Below are 18,956 nucleotides of genomic sequence, written 5' to 3'. Positions count from 1 at the left end.
GAAAGAAAAATTATGACCACTACAAGAAGTCATTAGCCACTTTGATGAAGTAATTTCACTCGATAAAAAGTACTGAAGAATTTTTATTTGTAAACAACTCTCAAGTAGTGGTCTAGCTAGTGTGCACCGACAAGAATACTTTTAAAATCATAAAGATAAAAATATTTTTATGAATACTTTGAGTCTCATCATCAAAAGTTTGACAAGTCTACTGCTCGACAAATTTCGAAGAGAGGTATTTATAGACATAAATTTTATTGGATTAAATTCATAAAATATTTAAGAAAAAAATGAAATAACATAACAATTTATAGACTAAATTGATAATAAATAGTCCATTTTTACTTTTTTGACAAATAAATATTTTATATTTATTTTGTCATTCAATAGCGACGTTTTATATTTATTAAAAAGTGAAACTCTTTTTTCTCATCTTTTCTCTCTCTATTTTCAGACACGGTGCTTTTTCTGATTTCTCCTTTTATTTCGAATTTTATTTTCTTTATTGCTCCTTTTATTCAGAGTTCTGTCTTAAAAAAATTTATTCCATAAATAATCTTGCAGTGTTTTTTTGTACTCCCAAAAAATTATAGCGTCTCGTGATTTGTGGAATTGGAGTTGTTTCAATTATTTTTTGGGCGAAAATAAATTTTAGCATTTTGAATTTTTGTTTTAAATCTCCTGGGTAAGAAAGAATCTCATAAAAATTGGGATGATAATTTTAATTTTGTTGATTTTCCATCTACAACTTCAAATTCTACCCATGCAATTTTCTTTGTTCCTCACTCCAATTTTTTCTCTTCCTCCATTTCTTCTTCCTATTTTTTCAGAAATCTCTCAATTAGAGCCTCACAAATTCTTACAAATTCATACCCTTTTAATCAACAGTTATTTTAACCTAATTTTATAAGAAAAACATTAAATAGTGTATAAACCTAAATAGAAAACTCCCAGTTTATGTCGTTGTTGTAGGTTTTTGGTTGATTTTCATTGTAAAATTGATGGGTAACATTAGGTTTTTGAGAAAAGTTTATAAAATCATGCTAATCATTCCAATTTTGAAGATTACCCATTCAAAGTTCTAAATTCATCCTATGCAAGGTCATGTGACTGAAAATCAAAGTAAAGTGAGAAAGAAAATTCTTACTTCTCCTCTCTTGCACCATTTAACTTGGCACATTTAAGGGAATTTTTTTTTTGAAATTTGTAGTCTAAAATAATTTTTTGATATTTTTGTAGTTGTAAATCATTTCATTATGGATAAAAATAGAATTTTAAAGTTAAATTATTTCTAATTACAATAAGATGAAGTTCTTTTTTGGGATAACCTAGAAAAAAAAGTGTCACATAAAATGGAATAGATGGAGTATTTTCCAACGGATTTCAAAGTTCATCAATATATATGTATAAATATATATTGGAGTTATTACATCTGAATACACAAGCAAAATGTGTAAAATAAATTTTGTATACATTACAATGCAAATGTATACTTTATTAAACATATACTTGATCAAATATATACAACTGCATACAAGTCTATTTTTCAATAGATTTCACAGTTCAGCACATACTAAATATATATATAAACGTATATTGGATGATTAATACTTAATTTAAATCATTGCAATTGAATATACAATTAAAATATGAAAAATAAATTTTCTATACATTATAGTGCAAATGTATACTTGATCAACTATATTTAACTGAATACACGAACAAATTGATAATTATGTATACACTAACAAACATATATAAAAAACAAAAGTCACATTTAATATAATGTATACACACCTACATAATTTAATACACATAATTGATGATTAAAATATATTTTATGCTTTAAAAATAGTCATGACTTTTAATGAGTTAATTAAAAGATAAAAAATATTTTTTTCTTTCTTAAAAGTGGTCGTAGCCCTTTCTTAATGGGTTAATAAAAAGTTTTAAAAAATATTTCTTAAAAGTAGGGGCCGATTTTTAATAGGCTAATTAGAATCAATATGCTAATTTAACTAACCAATTAGTGTCGATTGGTAAAAAAAAAAAATCAACTCTTAAAATTGAGGCGTTGTTTTTTTGGCTAATTTGTGCCAATTCTTTTTAGGGCGTATTTTGCCAAAATATTTTGAGCTATTTTGTGCCAATTTATATTGTGTGTTGCATATTCATGTCAATTTTTTGAAATTTGAATTTAATTCACGTTCATTTGAATTGAATAATTTATTTGGGCTTTACAAATATTTAAGTTCATTTATTAAAGAGAAAAAATTCATTAAAAAAATGTAGTATATGTGTATATTATGTCGTTCAGTGAGATTTTTGCTATTTATATAACATCACTATTTTATATTGGTGTTCTGGCACAATTGTATCAGAAATAAAATTCAGGTTATTTCATCAAATGCGCAACTCCTTAACTGACGAGAATAATTAATGCAATAATGTGACCAATTACTTTAATTTACAAAATTTACGTTATTGATTAGCTGTAGAATTGTAACTGAGATACCAGCATAATCTATTTCAAGAAAATATCACCCTATTGGCTTTGTTTTATTTTTTTTGTTTATTGGGGTTTGTGGATTGAAATATCAAAATTAGTTTATTATTGTGGTGTATCAATTATGTCAACTATTTAAGTTTTGATACTATATTCATTCTGGGATTTGGAACTCAAAAAACAATTATATAGATTATGTAATTAATGTTATCGTGATAACTTTTTGATATATGACGTATTGTGATAACTCTTTGACACATTACATAATGATACCTTTCTGATACATGATGTATCATGATATCTTTTCAATACATTACATGATTATAAATAAAATACCAGTTTCAAAGAGATATATGATTTTTTTAACATATCCATTGTATCATTATGCATTGTGTATCAAAAAATATCATAATACATCGTGTATCAAAAAGGTATTATGATACATCACGTATCAAAAATATATCACTATGTCATGTATCTAAAAGGTATTATATCATATATCGAAAATGTATCATTATGGATGTATCAAAAATCTCTGATTTGAACTTGAAGAGATTAAAAGTAAATTATGTTAAATTGGTGGAGTTATGACATGGGAGAGAGAAATACGAATGGTATAGGTGAGAAAAAAGTGAGAGAAAAAAAATTAGTCAGTTACAATTTTTAATTATGCATGAAATAGGGAATACTACAGTACATCAACAGCAGGTGGAGGCTCATTCAACTCTAGGAGTTCCCTTCTTGTTGGTTTTAATTTTGCAGGAACAATGTTTAAGGACCAACAACCCACCATAGACCTGCATCAACTCAACAACATCAATTGCAAAAGCTCCATTAAATCAGCAGAAGTGAATGCCACTAATCATCATCAGCAGCAACCTAACAGCAACAGCAGAAGCCAGAGGCAACCACCAACACTCAACAAATACATCATGCAACACCAAAAGAACTCCAAATTGGGCAAGATTACAACAAATACACCTCTTGTAGAGCCCAAGAAGTTTCAACTCAAATGGATAAGTAGAGACGTTAGTCGAGCGACCTTAAAAAAATTGGCCGACTTAAGTCTCATGATGGAGCAAGTCTCAATTTGGAACTTCCAACTTGTGGAAAAGTCCTCCAAAAGTTGCAGGACAACAGAAAATACAGTAATTGCAAAGCCCAAGAAGTTTCAACTCCAACGAACAATCGAAGACGTTAGTCGAGCGACCTTGAAAAAGTTAGCCGATTTAAGGTTTGTGCATGTTTGTTTTTGGTCTTGCTGGCTTGGTTCTATGCATTTGCAGATAGCTGGAGGTACACTAAATCATGTAACACTTGGAGACATGTTCACAAGCCACAACACACAACAACTCCAACAACATGCAGCATACAAGGAGAAACTACATGCCCACAATGGACATTCAGAACTACAGCACAGTTTTTGCTGTGCAGAAGTCTTGGAGGTACTTTTCCTCTGGTTCTTTTACTTGTGCAGGTACAATACACAATTGAAATCTCCAAGAACAAGGTCTCCAGCATACAACAACTCACTAGAACATAAAGCAACATCAACACATACCTGCAACAGATGGGCTACAGCAGCAGCAACAGCAGTACTATATTTTTGTTCCTTGTTGTGTGTCTCTTTGTGCAGGTACAACTGCTTCAACACCAGTAAGAACATGAGGAGCTACAGTCTCAACAATTGGTCCATCCACAACAACTATACCTTAACCACAACAACTTGGGGATTTCCATTTCTGTTTGTGCCTATTAGTTTTTTGTTTGTTTGGCTTGGTTTTATGCATTTGCAGCTAGCTGGAGATACATTAAATCAAGTAACATTTGTGGATACAAGACACAATACACAACACCTCCAACAACATGCAGCACCCAAGGAGATTGCAGACTTGCAGGAATCAGCAGAATTACAACTCTTAATGGGGCTCTCTATTACAGGATACCTCCTACAATGCATGCAAGTAATAAAGAAACCAACTAGAGCTCCAATACAAACTGTCTTCTGCTGGCTACTACAATCACAGCAACACTGGAGTACAACAACCTGGAAGCCCTCAAGATCATGCACACTGCTACTGCAAGATGCTACTTACTTGCTGAGATGCAATCTAGGGACACAAAATGCAGCCAAGCACTTGGACATCCCAGCTGCATCTCCAACATTGTGGATGCACTACTTCAACATTTGTGCCTCATTAGTTTTTGATTGCAGTTGGATCTCCAAGCAGCAGTTCAGCCACAGCTGCACCACTTACATCCGCTACATACAGCAACTCAGAACCATATCATCCTCAACAACAACTCCAAAGATGCTGACTGATACAGCTCCAAAGCTGCTGACTGTTACACTTCTTTCCATTTTTCATCCTCCATAGCTGCTATAATCATGATCTTGAAGTTGATGCATCCTTCCATCTGGACTCACTTGGTACGACAAGACGAGAAAGGGCAAAGATGAAAAGAGCTTCTTCACCCCATGCGAGATAGAAGGTTCATATACTTGTTCTTCTTCAATTTAGCTATGTATGGTACGTAGCATAGTTGAATAGGACTAGTGTAGGTTACTTTCTTGTCTTCTCATGGAAGGGGAGAGTCTCCCTCATTTATGCTTTCTTAGTCGACTTGTATCGGGAGGAGTCCTCTCATAGGTTTACTGCTTTCTAGTTATAGATAGCTCATTTTGCTACGGGGATGAGTTAGCCGACCTTAATAGGTTAGCCGACTTATGAACCAACATAGGATCGGAGGTAAGGTTTATGTCCCCCTCCTTGTATTTTTCTGTTTTATTTTTATGTTAAGGCTTGGGGGTGATGCTCAACCCCTGACTGTGCACGAGAGGTGGGAGCCTCGTGTAGGGTCTGTTCCCATAAAAAAAAGAAGGTATACTCATGTACATTTGCTATTAAATAAATATTGTAGCTTTGATAGCTAATTATTTTAAAGTAGGATTTTAAGGAGTAAACATAAGACTTATGTTTGCCTTGTTGGGTAGATTTTTTTTTATGGAAAAAGTACTTTTTAATAAATAATTATTGATTTTAGCGATATTATTTTTTATTAACATATAACAATACTATGATAAATTTACTATTTATTAAAAATGAATTGTATATGCTATATAAATGCACTATAAGTGTTTTAAAATATATTATGCTTATTTGGTAAGAAATTGATACATTTAAGTGTATTATAAAGTTTGTGATAAATGTATTATCTTGAATAAATTTTGTATTATATGTGTTTTATAAATTGTTCTTTGTAATATGTATTAAAATTATATTAAAAGTGTCTAGTGAAGAACTGTTATTATTATAGATGGTAAATATTTTCTTAATATAGCATATTTATGTAAGTTTTCTATTTTTTTATTAAATTCAAGTCTAAAGTCTATTTCACTTTGAATCCCAAAATTATGCGACGTGTCAAGATGACTTGGCATCCCCATCAAATTCAAGACCAACAAGATGATGTCACATGTTCAAATAATGTGGCAATTCGAGTCAAGTTCAAAAATTAGTCAAAAATCACAAAGTGTCCAAAGCACACATTTTGTCCAATCACAGACAACGCTACCTACTCCTTACAACTATAAATAGAAGAGTTATGTAACTTTTCAAGAACGTCAAGCAGGCATTGAAGAAACATCAGCATTAACCACATGGTTCTTTTAATGAATGATCAACGAAGTTCTTCCCAATGATCTTTCCAAATCAACGAAACTCTGAACATCATTTCTAGTGATCGAAATACATCTATAAGAGGTCCGAATCATCCAATAATTCAAGAAACACGCTACTGAAGCCATCGAATCACATAGAAATTTAGGAAAGCAGAATCAATAGAGCAATAAAATTGTACTAACATGATTTATCAAATAAAATTACCTTTTTCTTTGATTTATCTTTGATTGCAGTTAATTTTGAGCATCTTGAAAATTTGTTGCAAACAAACATATTCAGATTTTCATGTTGGCAAAGTCTTATTGTTATCTTACACACTTTAGAGTAATGTCTGGTTTTTTTTATATATATATGAGTTTCAATTTCCGACTGACAATTTAGATTAGTACTGAAGCAGTAAACACTTTATTAAAGTGATATTACAATTACATTCATCTTATATTATTTTACTAAACAAATATATAAATCTAAAAATAGATCTTTTCTTATTTTTTTTACTAAAAAAATAAGAAAAAGTTTGAAAACAAAAAAGGGTGAAAACTTGATAGTGAGAATTAGAAAAAAAATTCTCAAATATGCCATCGAATTTTGAAAAAAGACTCATTTATGCTATTAGTTAAAAGTTTGGCTCATCTATGCCATTGTCGTTTGACAAAATGTTCATCTATGCCATTATTTTTTAATTCCAATTTTGCGAAATCACCAAACAACTTTTAACACTTTTCTATTGGAGTTTTGAATCAAATGCACTCTTTTTTATCCTCCTTTTTCAAGAACATCAAGAACACATGAAGAACATCAAAAACTTTAAATTTCTAACTTTTTCATTTTTTCACGAAATCACCTCAAATTTCAATAGTAGCATAACTCCAAACTAGATATTAAAATCAAATATCTTTTGAACTCAAATTCAACCTAACCCAACAAGACACACTTAATTTTTTTCAAAATTTTAAAATTTTAACCTCTTTTAATGGTAGAATTTTTGCCACAACTCCAAATTACTTCAAATTTTGAACATAGACTCAAAAAACACTATGTTAAAGTTCACTATGTCTATGTTCAAAATTTGAAGTGATTTGGAGTAACGGTGAAAATTCTACCATTAAAGGAGGTTAAAATTTTGAAATTTTGAAAAAAATTAAGTGTCTTGTTGGGTTTGGTTGAATTCGAATTCAAAATATATTTGATTTTATTATCTAGTCGGAGTGATGCTACTGTTGAAATTTGAGGTGATTTCATAAAAAAATTAAAGAAGTTGAAAATTTGAGTTTTTAATGTTCTTCATGTGTTCTTGAAGAAGAATGAGCAAAAAGAGTATATTTGATTCAAATTTTTAATTGAAAAGTGTTAAAAGTTGTTTGGTGGTTTCGCAAAATTGGAGTTAAAAATAATGACATAGATGAGTTTTTTCTCAAACGACAATGACATAGATGAGCCAAATATTTAACGAATAACATAAATAATTTTTTTTTCGAAGTTCGATAGCATATTTGAATTTTTTTTTTTAAAAAAGAAAAAGCAAGCAATTGATTTTCACCAAAATAATTTTATGACCGTGTCTTTTGTCCCCCCCCCGCCCCCTCCCCCCCCCGCCCCTCTTTAGGGAGTGCAATATCACTCTCTTCTTCAACCCCTAAAACCCTAGTGGGTTACAGTCGCATTCAGCTATGCCCCAAAACGAAGACGTTCGCTTCACTTCATCTTCTATCAAACTCCCTATCTTCTCTCCCCCTCATCTACATCACCATACCCTAAACCCATTCTTCACCAATCTACACTTAATTCTGCAAAAATTTCCCAAATTCCAACACCCATTTCATCAAAGTGATGGAATTTCCCAAACTTTATCCAAATTCACACACCCATTTCATCAAAAGTTCAATCCCCAAAATGCAATTCTGCAATTTCTAACAAAACCCAGAAACATCAACCTATTTTCATGGAATTTATCAAGTACCCCTCTACTTTGCTGTGCATCAATTGCATTAACTCAGAGCAACTTGGATGGGATTCCGTCTTCGGGCCCGAAAATCGGCAGTGGGAACGAGGAGAGAGTTCTGATCAGTGAAGTCTTAGTGAGAAATAAGGATGGCGAAGAACTTGAAAGGAAGGATTTGGAGAGTGAGGCGTTGAATGCACTCAAAGCATGCCGACCCAATTCGGCGCTTACTGTGCGAGAGGTGCAAGAGGATGTGCATAGGATTGTTGCTAGTGGCTACTTTTGCTCTTGCATGCCTGTTGCTGTGGATACTAGAGATGGTATTCGCTTGGTATTCCAGGTACATTTCTTTCCTCACATAGTAAGCTCCTTTGGTAGCTAGGAAAGAGGTAACTTATTCATGTATTAATCTCTGTTGAAGTTATACAATGGTAGCTAGTTAGAAAGTAAGTTATTCAGGTATGTATACATTATGAGGGAATTTGTGTATTATTAATACCCGTATAACTGGCATTACAATTTCCAAAAAGATAGTAATACCCATATAACTAATACCAGCATAATTCCAACTGCCCTAACAACCCCTTATTGTTATTAAAATGATACTGGTCCAAATTGAGGGGAATATAGCTGACCCCAACTAGAAGTTTTTGTTGTATTAGTTTCTAAGTACTACTTAAGTTTCAAAATGATTGTCTCAATCAAAGTAAAATGAATTATATCATTTCAATATGAGTAAATTGAAGGAGTTATTTATCTTATTTTGCGTGAAAGTTGGTTCTTTTATCTAAAAATGACAAACAAATTGGGATATAAGTTTGCACAGGTGAAAAAGGTAGTAACTTCAAATAGTTTTTTTTTTTGTTGATGACAAGGAAAACCCGTAGCCGCTACTTTTAGGGTGCGCACAGGGTAAAAACCTCGTTCCTATGCAGTAGCTTGCAAACCACATAGGAGGGGTAACCCACACTAGGTAAATCCTGTGCGACGAGCTCGATCCAGAAGAAAAATCGGCAAGGGGTTTTAAACTTGAGACCTCCAACATGAAAATTCCTAGCCCAAACCACTGGGCCACCTCGAAGGGTATTTCAAATAGTGTTATTTCGCTTTATTAATTGAAATTTCAACAACAGTAGGCACTTATTTGACATGGATAAAAATTCAATCAGATTTAAAATGTTCTTTTCAATAAGCAAGTAAAGATTGTAAATCAAATTAAAAGTTTCTATGTATTCCCTGCACTCCAAAGTGGTTGTGATGATTAAACTAAAATGTATTATTTCCTCATTTCTTGCCATGTGTAATTGCTTATATCATTACGTTTTGGCATAAGGTAGAACCAAACCAAGAGTTCCATGGTTTGGTATGTGAAGGAGCAAGTGTGCTTCCAGCAAGGTTTATAGAGGATTCTTTTCGAGATGGATATGGTACACCTTCCTTATACTCTCTCTATACACCCTCTATTGTCATTTCTTTACATATTCATGAGCTTCTGCTTTATATTTTTTTCTTTCAGCTATATTAAATAATCAGCATATATTTTACATTCTGTTTGGTAAGCAACCCATCCTGTGCTTATTTTGGTGTCAAGCAATGCAGGAAAAATTGTTAATATCAAGCGGATAGATGAAATAATAAGCTCTATAAATGGTTGGTACATGGAGCGGGGTCTTTTTGGATTGGTTAGCACTTATTTATGACATATGCAACCTGCCGTTATTTATTTTCGTTTTGAATTTCTTACATTACGATTTGAGAAATCTGAGTTAGAGTTATCTTGTCCTGTAGGTATCGGGTATAGAGATGCTCTCTGGAGGTATGATTAGGCTAGAAGTTTCTGAAGCAGAGGTGAATAACATAGCCATCCGTTTCCTTGATAGGACGTAAGAGCCTCACTTTCTTATACCTATGCTTTTAGTGAATGCAATAACTCTTAGTAATTTCTTACACTTGCTTGCATGTCTCAGTGGTGAGCCAAGTGTAGGGAAAACAAGGCCTGAAACTATACTTCGGCAGCTTACTACTAAGAAAGGACAGGTATATTTAAACAAGTCTATTCTATTCTAACATCATTATTTTTTGTTCTAATATACATCTTGTAATACCTGAAACTTTAACAATTTGAAGCACATTCTTAGTAGTTTTGTGATTCTATAAGTAAGGTTAAAGTATATAAGAGTAGCGAACTAAAGTAGGTAAAGTATGTTAGAGTAGTGAATTTCCTAGTATCCTTTTCTTTTTTGTTTGTTTGTTTTGTGTCCTCTCATTCTGCAGAACCTGTAGCTTTAGTAGGAGGTTCATTCTATAGCTAATAGCTGGCAATTACAGTATCCGGAAGTTAGGAGAAAGAAAATTTTAATGCTTAGAAATTATGTGCCTTCTTTCCCTTACCAATTTCCACCGTCTGATTGTGTGAAATTGTCTATCAGAAACAACCTCTCTACCCCACAAAGGTAGGGTAAGGTTTGCATATTATGTTGTTGTGATTGTGTGAAATTGTTGGAAGGTGCTATCTTTTTTTTTTTACGCAAAATTGATTGACCTGCAATATAATTATTTGGAAGCGTAAACAGAGAAATAGTTGCTTAGCACAGACCCTCCTTTCTGTTTCTTTTTCCAACTTCTGCTCATTTGTGCCTGTTGTATAACATAAAGCCCTTACTTTTTGTAGTTTATCTTTTCATAATCTCAATCTAGAAGTCACAAAGTACATTTTGTAGTTTATCTTTTCATAATCTCAATCTAGAAGTCACAAAGTTGACATTGTCTTTCTTTTTGGTTATTGCAATAGAGGTCCTTAATCACGGGTTTCTCCCTTGACAGGTTAAAATAGTGTATCAAATTACCAAAATAGTCTTACTCTTAGCTGCTTCTATAACTTCTTAATTGTGAATTGGCATAACTGAAATGACTGATTTTGCAATTCCATGGAATTTTTCAAATTGTATGCCATATTTCTTCCTGGGTAATCCACTATCTTTGTGCTTATTTGAATGTCAAATTTCATTTACTCTTGTTTAGGTTTACAGCATGCTTCAAGGGAAAAGAGATGTGGACACTGTCTTAGCTATGGGCGTTATGGAAGATGTTAGCATTATTCCCCAACCTGCTGGAGGTGCTTAAGTGAAGATGGTTTCCACTATCTCTTGTTGCACTTCTCCTTGTGCATAATGCATTTTTATCTTTGTTATAACTTGGGCTCGCCGGGATGTTTTCTTTTAGAATTGGGAGTGGGGGTGGGATGGATTATATGACAGAAATCAAGGATGAAATGATATGATCGTATCGAAAAAAAATATCATAAATAAGGAAGTTGTAAAGCTATGGTGTTTGCATGCACTGCAAGGACGAAATAGTTAAGGATACCAGGGAAAATCTTTATTAGGAAAATGGAAAAGAGTCAAAAGGCCCTTAACATATCATGAATAGTTAAAAATATACCTTCCTTCCATCTATTAGATGAAAACCACCCTCAGTTTTTTTTAGGTCTAAAAATGCCTTTTTTTAGCAGCAGATTAACATGGCAATTGATGAGTCATTTAATTAAACAATTGGCTTCATCTTATTGGTCCACATAGATTTTTAAACCCAATCCAATGACCCCGCTGCTTCTTAGTACAAAACACAAACCCACCTAGTAACCCGTTTTTAAATTAACCTAACCTATCTTTCTACATCATTTTACAGTGATATTTTCAACCTGTTTGTAGCAGCTCTAGGAATAGGGATTTTGAGTTACAAATCACATCCACGACTGCTTATGTTCTTCAGATAAATACCATTTCTTCCTTCAATTCTTCACTCGGTTGTTTTCATTACTCTTCAATTAAGGTAATTTTTGCTTCTTTGGGTTTGGAATATTTGGGTATCTGTTAAAAATATTCTAACTTCTATAAAAAAATCGCAAGAATCTGCATCCGGCATTCATTGGAGTCCACGCCGTGAAAGGATTGACAAACAATCCGCAAAGACATCTACACAACAAGCCTTGACCTCGAGAATAAATTGATTCTTCAGACATTGTAGTTCTGTTTTTCTGAATATAACAGGAAGAGAAACAAAAGAAAGAAGAGGGGTAATTTAAGAATCTAATTGGAAGAAAGAAGATGAACAATTGAAGGAAGAAGAAAGGAAGAAAGAAGAAGAAAGTGAGAACCTAAATGGAACAAGAAACAAAAATAATCGGAAAATATAGTTTTAGCATAGCCGGGTTAATGGGTCTTGGATTTTTAGAATGGTTGGGTGATAGGTTGGACCTTTGAAATGGATCAAGAGCATGTTTGGATAAGCTTTTTTTAAGCTGCTTATAAGCTAAAAAAAAAATAAGTTAGGGTAACCCAACTTATTCTTTTGGCTTATAAGCTGTTTTAGATAAGCTAAGTCAAACAGACCCAATTATTTTTTTGGGCTTATTTTAAGCACAAAATGACTTTAAGTTGGCGAGCCAAACACTCAAAAAAGTTGAAAACAACTTATAAGCTAATCCAAATGGGCTACAAAAATCCATGTCATGTGCTGTTAAAAAAAGGGTATTTTTAGATCTAAGAAAAAACTCTTGAGGGGATTTTTGATCTCATAGGTGGAAGAAGGGCATATTTGAACCATTTATGATACATTAAGGACATTTTTACCCTTTTCCATTAGGAAAATAAATAAGCTTACAAACATTAGCTCTCCATCCCCTTTATATAATTTGGATTTGGACTATATGGCTAGAGAGAAATTGTAGGTGTTCTGATGGAGAGAAAGAACATATTGCTATTGTAAAATATCGATGTCTTCAATGCTTGTTTTTTTTTTCTTTTCTTTGGGAATGGGGTGAATGCTGTGAAGGAATTAGGGAATCTGTGGGACTTAATTGACTCCTTAAGTCTATAATTGGAGTTGAATGTCTTGTACATTTACTTTAAATAAAATCACTTTATAAAAAAACTACTAACATACACCACTTTCATTTTGAGAGATGCATTATGAGGCAAATGAATGTGTTTCCTCTTGCAAAAGTTTCTTTCTTCTTCCTTTTGGAAACATGAAAAACACTTTAAATTTTAATTACTCCCTCTGTCCCATTTATGTGGCGTACTTCCCTTTTTAGTATGTCCCAAAAAGAATGTCACCTTTCTATAATTTGGAAAAACTTAACTTCAAAATTCCCTTTTTACCGTTAATGAAATGATTTATAGCCACACAAATGTCTAAGGTTTGTTTTTGACCACCAAATTTCAGAAGTCCGTCTTTCTTAATCTTTGTGCCAAGTCAAATGTTGCCACAAAAATGGGAATGGAACGAGTATTATAATTGTTTATCTTGCTATTTTGCTGTCGTTATTTCCTTTCTATCCTTCTTTGATTGCACTGTTTTGAGCCAATGGTCTATCAGGAACAACCTCTCTCTATCCCACATAGGCTGCCCTCCCTAGACCCCACTTATTGGATTACAGTGGGTGTGCTGGTGTTGCTGTTGCGGCTTTTTGGACTTGTCCTAGAAACTAATGTCTTAATTTAACAAGTAATCTTTAAACTGAAATCTTAAGTTAATCTAACTTCAAATAATAAGAGGGAAAATATATCATGTATTACATCTAAGAATGAAAAAAATTATTTAAACAGATTTGTGAAAAAAGTGGTTTGTTCTTGGAGAAGATATTAGAAATTAACACCTAAAAGACTTAGTAATAACTAAAAAGCATTTTGCTTGTGGGTTTCTTTGGTTGTGCTTGATGTATAGTGATTAGGCAAAAGCTTTATATAAAAATACCGTACATATAAAAGAGACTGTATGCACAACAAAAAAATTGGTTGGCTCAGGCCCTCCTTACCCTTCTGGCCTTCTACTGTGTGTGCTACTATTATTCTTTCTGTAGAGTAACTTTCTGATGTAATACTGCAGACACTGGTAAGGTAGACTTAGTTATGAATGTTGTTGAGCGCAAGAGTGGGGGTGGTATTTCTGCCGGTGGTGGAATTTCTAGTGGGTATGTGATATTTGAGAAGCTATTATTCTTGGAAAACTACTTTGTCATTATGTTCCTTTTGGTTTCTCCACTGTTGTTTACTGGTATGTATTTCAATTCCAGGATCACAAGTGGACCCCTTGCTGGATTGATTGGCAGGTATTGCAATAGTATGAAATTCTCCGTGGTGTTAAGATCTGTTTTCAATTTTAGGAGATCTTTTTGGGGTTAATGGTCAAAGCTTGGCTTTCTTCCATGTTCTTTAAGATTGTTCAACACTTGGTTATTTACATTTCTAAATGGTTAATTTGAATTTTTTTACGGCTCATACTCCGGCTGTGCTTTATCTACTTGATGCACTGGTGAAACCTACACATATGCTAAGTATGTAGAGTTTTCTGTATTAAGTTGAATTAACATTTGGGATAACTTCTCAAGAAACCATTATGGGTTTAAAGTGACTGTTCTGGAAAAAAACAGCATATTCAGTGCACTACTTAGAAGCACTTACGAAAAGCTTAACACCTTGGAGAGCACTTCTGCAAAATCTATACGTTTCTATTACTTTTGGTGTTTTTATTTAACAAGCTGCAGATCTACTCTAAATAGCTTTTCTGAGAAGGACATTATGAAGAGGCCAATATGAATATCTTTTTCTCAGAAAAGAAATCTGTAGAATGAATTACCTTTTTAGCTAAAATACTTCTAGGAAAGAAATTCTTGCATGAACTTTTTTGAAAGACAGGATGGCTCTCTCAAAGAAAGCCTTAGATCACTATAACTCTATAAGCAAACATCACTGCCAGTAATTAACCTGCTGAGTATAGTCTATATGTAGCTAAATTTCCACCTTGAATTATTTTCCCAAAAAGAAAGGATCACTTTCAATTTTTTCCCCAAGGATATGCTGTTCATTATGTCCATCCATTTCAGTTGTGCGATATATCACAAGAATCTTTTCGGGAGAAATCAAAAGCTGAATTTGTCGCTAGAGCGGGGGCAAATTGACTCGATCTTTCGGATAAATTATACAGTTCCATGGATTGAAGGAGATGATAAGAGGACTTCAAGGTCAATTATGATACAGGTAATTTAAAGTTCCCTAGCACCACAGTTCTTGAGAGCTCATTTCTAACTAACTTCCTATTTTGACTAGAATTCGAGGACACCTGGCACACTTGTTCATAATCACCCTGGTGGTAGCCTGACGATTGGACGTGTGACGGCGGGGATTGAATACAGTCGGCCATTCAGGCCAAAGTGGAATGGGACAGCCGGAATGGTATTTCAGGTAGCTTTTATATTAATGTCTTAAGATAATTTATGCCCTCTCGTGAAATGATTATTATATTTTCGGCTATGGTTTGCATGGTTATAGAGGGAAATATGTTGATAAAGATCTTTGTTGATTTTTGGATAGTATAACAGTTGATATAGTAGTCTGCAGTTGACATTGAGTTGAATTGGTTACTCCAGGAGCATGCAGTTTCTGCTTGTAAGAAACTCAACTGTTGTTTCGGTAAGGCCTAAAAAGACATGTATTTAGTGTCAATATGTGAAGACCTTTCCGTTCTTCCAACTTCAATAGGATGTCCTAGCGTGCAATTTGCTGAATGCATGATTTAATTCTAATTCTTGTTTAGATGGGATTCTTGGGATCTTTTATTTAGTAATTAATTTTTTTGAATTTACAATCCCTAATTATTACTCCCTTCATCCCAATTTATATGACACTTTTTCCTTTTTAGTCAGTCCCACAAAGAATAACACCTCTCTATATTTAGTAACAATTTAACTTTAAACTTCTCATTTATCCTTAATGAGATGAATTATAGCGGCACCAAATATCTATAGTTTATTTTAAAACACAAGTTTTAAAAATCTTTCATTCATTCTTAAACTCTCTGCCCCGTGCCCGGTCAAACACCTTCACATAAATTGGGTCAGAGGGAGTAATAAAATTTCATTGAGCTATAGTTGTTTCAGGGACCAAAGAGTTTCCAATACATGAACTTTGGAGTATTCACTGTTAAAAAGAGAAACATTAAATGTGCTTTATCTAAAAAATAAAAGATAAATGTCACTTGTGCTTAGCGATGCAATGATAACAAGCCCGAATAATTTGAGTCATTTATGCAATAACAAGCAGAAGCTAGGCATGAGTATTTTGAATAATCTTTTGAGGAAAAGATTGTATTGTAAGAGTGTGCCATGGAGGATGAAGACTCTTTCCTTGTTTCTAGTCTTGGGACATCAACAGTGTTATTTGATTATTCTTCCCAGTGTCTGACATATTTTTGTTTCCCATTTCTCTTAATGCTGTTGCTACTTGCCCTTCCTACTTGAATTTCTCAGCGTGCTGGTGCTCGGGATGACAAGGGGAATCCTATTATAAGGGACTACTACAGTAGTCCACTTACTGCAAGGTATAGATTGATGATGATTTATGCTGCCTAAAGTGTTGTATATCTGACCATAAGAAAGTGTGCAATGTGTTCCTTTCTGAACTGCTGCAGTGGCAACACTCACGATGATATGTTACTTGCCAAGCTTGAGACTGTCTATACTGGTTCTGGTGACCCTGGTTCTTCAGTGGTCAGTTTCCTAATATTCTGCCAGATTCCTTGTAAATGTAGGGATAGAAAAAATTCTTGATGCACCCCTTCACTTTTTTTTCCCTGCTGTTTTGCAGTTTGTTTTCAACATGGATCAGGGACTTCCTGTGTGGTCAGAGTGGCTAGTTTTCAACAGAGTCAATGCTCGTGCTAGAAAAGGATTGGTATTAGGTCCTATGCGTCTTCTCCTTAGGTACATTCTCTATCTTTTATGATGATTAGCTCGAAAGATGCTGAATTTGTTTTTTCTTCCTTCAACTGTATCCCTTAAAAATTCCCGTAACTTAAATTGCTGGCTATTGTGATTTTTTTTGCAGCTTCTCTGGTGGTCATGTGGTCGGTAATTTTCCACCTCATGAAGCATTTGTGCTTGGTGGAACCAATAGTGTAAGAGGATATGAAGAAGGCACAGTTGGCTCTGGTCGGTCTTATGTGGTTGGCTGTGGAGAAATTTCCTTCCCTCTGGTAAGTGGAGGCTGTTGGAAACTATACTCTGATAGTTGAACTCATTTCTCTAGATATTGGTGGTTTTTGCTGTCTTTCTCATCCATCCAATGATGCCTGGTGCTATCTCGACTCTTACCAAGATGGTTGTTGCTAATGTTCTTTTATTTTTTCAAAAAACATCGCTCTCTGTGTCTTTCCCTACAATTTCTTAGCTCTCTCTCTCTCGGTTGTTGATATTTGCGGATGCGGGCCAGCTTGAATACACCTTGATTACATCACGAGGGACCAGCATCCTTCCACTCCACCAGGACGACTACCAGATAACTCACTGCCTCAGTGTTTAGATAGATGAGAAGGAAATGACCAAACTTTTTTGCCCCTACTATGCTATGGAACCCAGTCTCCCATGGTCTTTGTTCCAGCTTCATCGACCATTGAGCCTCATCTTTGGGTTCTACAATATATTAGTTCTCTGATAAACTGTCTTTGGCGTGATTGCTCTATGTATCATCTTCCTTATCATATCCCCATATTTTGCAGATGGGGCCAGTAGAAGGGGCTGTATTTGCTGATTATGGCACAGACCTTGGATCTGGTCCAACTGTTCCTGGTATGTATCTCTGGTCTGATGTTGTTTACTTTTTTTGGCTAGTGCCCCCCGCTGCCGTCCGGTTGAAAGGTCATTATTCTGAGTACTTCGTACCATTTTTAACGGAAGGAGTAGTCTATGCGACCTAATTGGTAGAATAAACATCGGCATACATCTTGTAACTATATAGTCTAATCTCAGTGTGAAATGTATCTACTAAACTTAGGCAAGCAATCAACTCAAGTTAGTATAAATTTTGTTTGTAAGGCGATGTATCTTGCTCTGCATGTTTTGTTGTTCTGTCATGCTAAAGCATTATATCGTTGACTTGATCTCTGGATCCCCCCCCCTACCCCCTCCGGCTTTGGTCTAGGGGTAAAAGTACACCACGTGATGTATGTATTGGACTCAAGTGGCGAGTTCAAATCATGCCGGAGACAAAAACTGGTATTTAAGTGTAGAGAATAGAGGGGTGAACCCATTGTCCACCAAATTTTGAACCGCATGCTAGCTAGCCCAATTTTTTTTTTGAAATCTGATATTACATTGTACTTTGGCAGCCTTTCATTTAATTGTTGTTTTTCCTTATCAGGTGATCCTGCTGGAGCAAGGCTAAAACCTGGAAGTGGATATGGATGTGGGGTTGGTATTCGCGTAGGCTCGCCACTGGGACCTTTAAGACTAGAGTACGCCTTCAATGACCAACGGACCGGGAGGTTTCACTTTGGGGTTGGCCTAAGGAACTGATACTATTCCTTACCTCTTTTTGTTGGACATTTTTATCTTCTTATTCTTTTGGTTTGCTTTCTTAGGTTAATTCATTTACATCTCTCTCGGGTTTGAATGTAACATGCACGTAGTGTTTAGAAGGCCCCATTCGCGGCTCCTTGAACTTGACTAAAATTTCCATTCACACCCGAACTAAGGGCGTGACCTATTAAACACTTGAAGTCTATAAAATTTACAACAGCATACCCAGTGTAGTCTTACTAAGTGGGGTTTAGAGATGGTAGAGTGTATGCAGGCCTTATTCCTACCTTAGAGGTAGGGAGAGGCTGTTTCTGTGAGTCCGAAGTCAAAAGGGTTACTTTTCTTATCAAAGATACGTAAAGGGACACTAGCTTTTCCATTAAACCAAAATAGACAAGTAGCTACTTGTCCAAATTAATAGTGGCAGCTCAAATGGCAATTTATTCATTTTAATTTTGATTTTAGTAAGTT

General features: G+C 34.2%; 1 protein-coding gene across 1 annotated transcript; it reads left to right on the top strand.

The window, feature by feature from the left end:
- The first annotated feature begins 7,782 nt into the window (after positions 1 to 7,782).
- Positions 7,783 to 18,709, top strand: LOC129902276 (outer envelope protein 80, chloroplastic). The gene is made up of 16 exons (XM_055977431.1): positions 7,783 to 8,471; positions 9,465 to 9,558; positions 9,731 to 9,813; positions 9,920 to 10,014; positions 10,099 to 10,168; positions 11,153 to 11,246; positions 14,021 to 14,105; positions 14,208 to 14,243; positions 15,018 to 15,171; positions 15,241 to 15,375; positions 16,440 to 16,510; positions 16,601 to 16,679; positions 16,777 to 16,892; positions 17,017 to 17,164; positions 17,687 to 17,756; positions 18,328 to 18,709. Exons 1-16 carry the CDS (start codon positions 7,860 to 7,862, stop codon positions 18,480 to 18,482), a joined length of 2,097 nt encoding a protein of 698 aa, XP_055833406.1. The 5' UTR covers positions 7,783 to 7,859; the 3' UTR covers positions 18,483 to 18,709.
- The last annotated feature ends 247 nt before the right edge of the window (positions 18,710 to 18,956 follow it).

The sequence above is a fragment of the Solanum dulcamara genome, chromosome 9 (genome assembly GCF_947179165.1).
Source record: "Solanum dulcamara chromosome 9, daSolDulc1.2, whole genome shotgun sequence".
Classification (NCBI taxonomy): domain Eukaryota; kingdom Viridiplantae; phylum Streptophyta; class Magnoliopsida; order Solanales; family Solanaceae; genus Solanum; species Solanum dulcamara.
This window is presented reverse-complemented; position numbering and strand designations above follow the sequence as displayed.

What these genes read in the sequence shown, in the direction of transcription:
- LOC129902276 (XM_055977431.1), top strand. Translation starts at nt 7,860, where the DNA reads ATGCCCCAAAACGAAGACGTTCGCTTCACTTCATCTTCTATCAAACTC. An exon ending in TTCTTTTCGAGATGGATATG is followed by an intron (nt 9,559 to 9,730) that starts GTACACCTTCCT and finishes CAAGCAATGCAG; the next exon opens with GAAAAATTGTTAATATCAAG. An exon ending in CAGCCGGAATGGTATTTCAG is followed by an intron (nt 15,376 to 16,439) that starts GTAGCTTTTATA and finishes TGAATTTCTCAG; the next exon opens with CGTGCTGGTGCTCGGGATGA.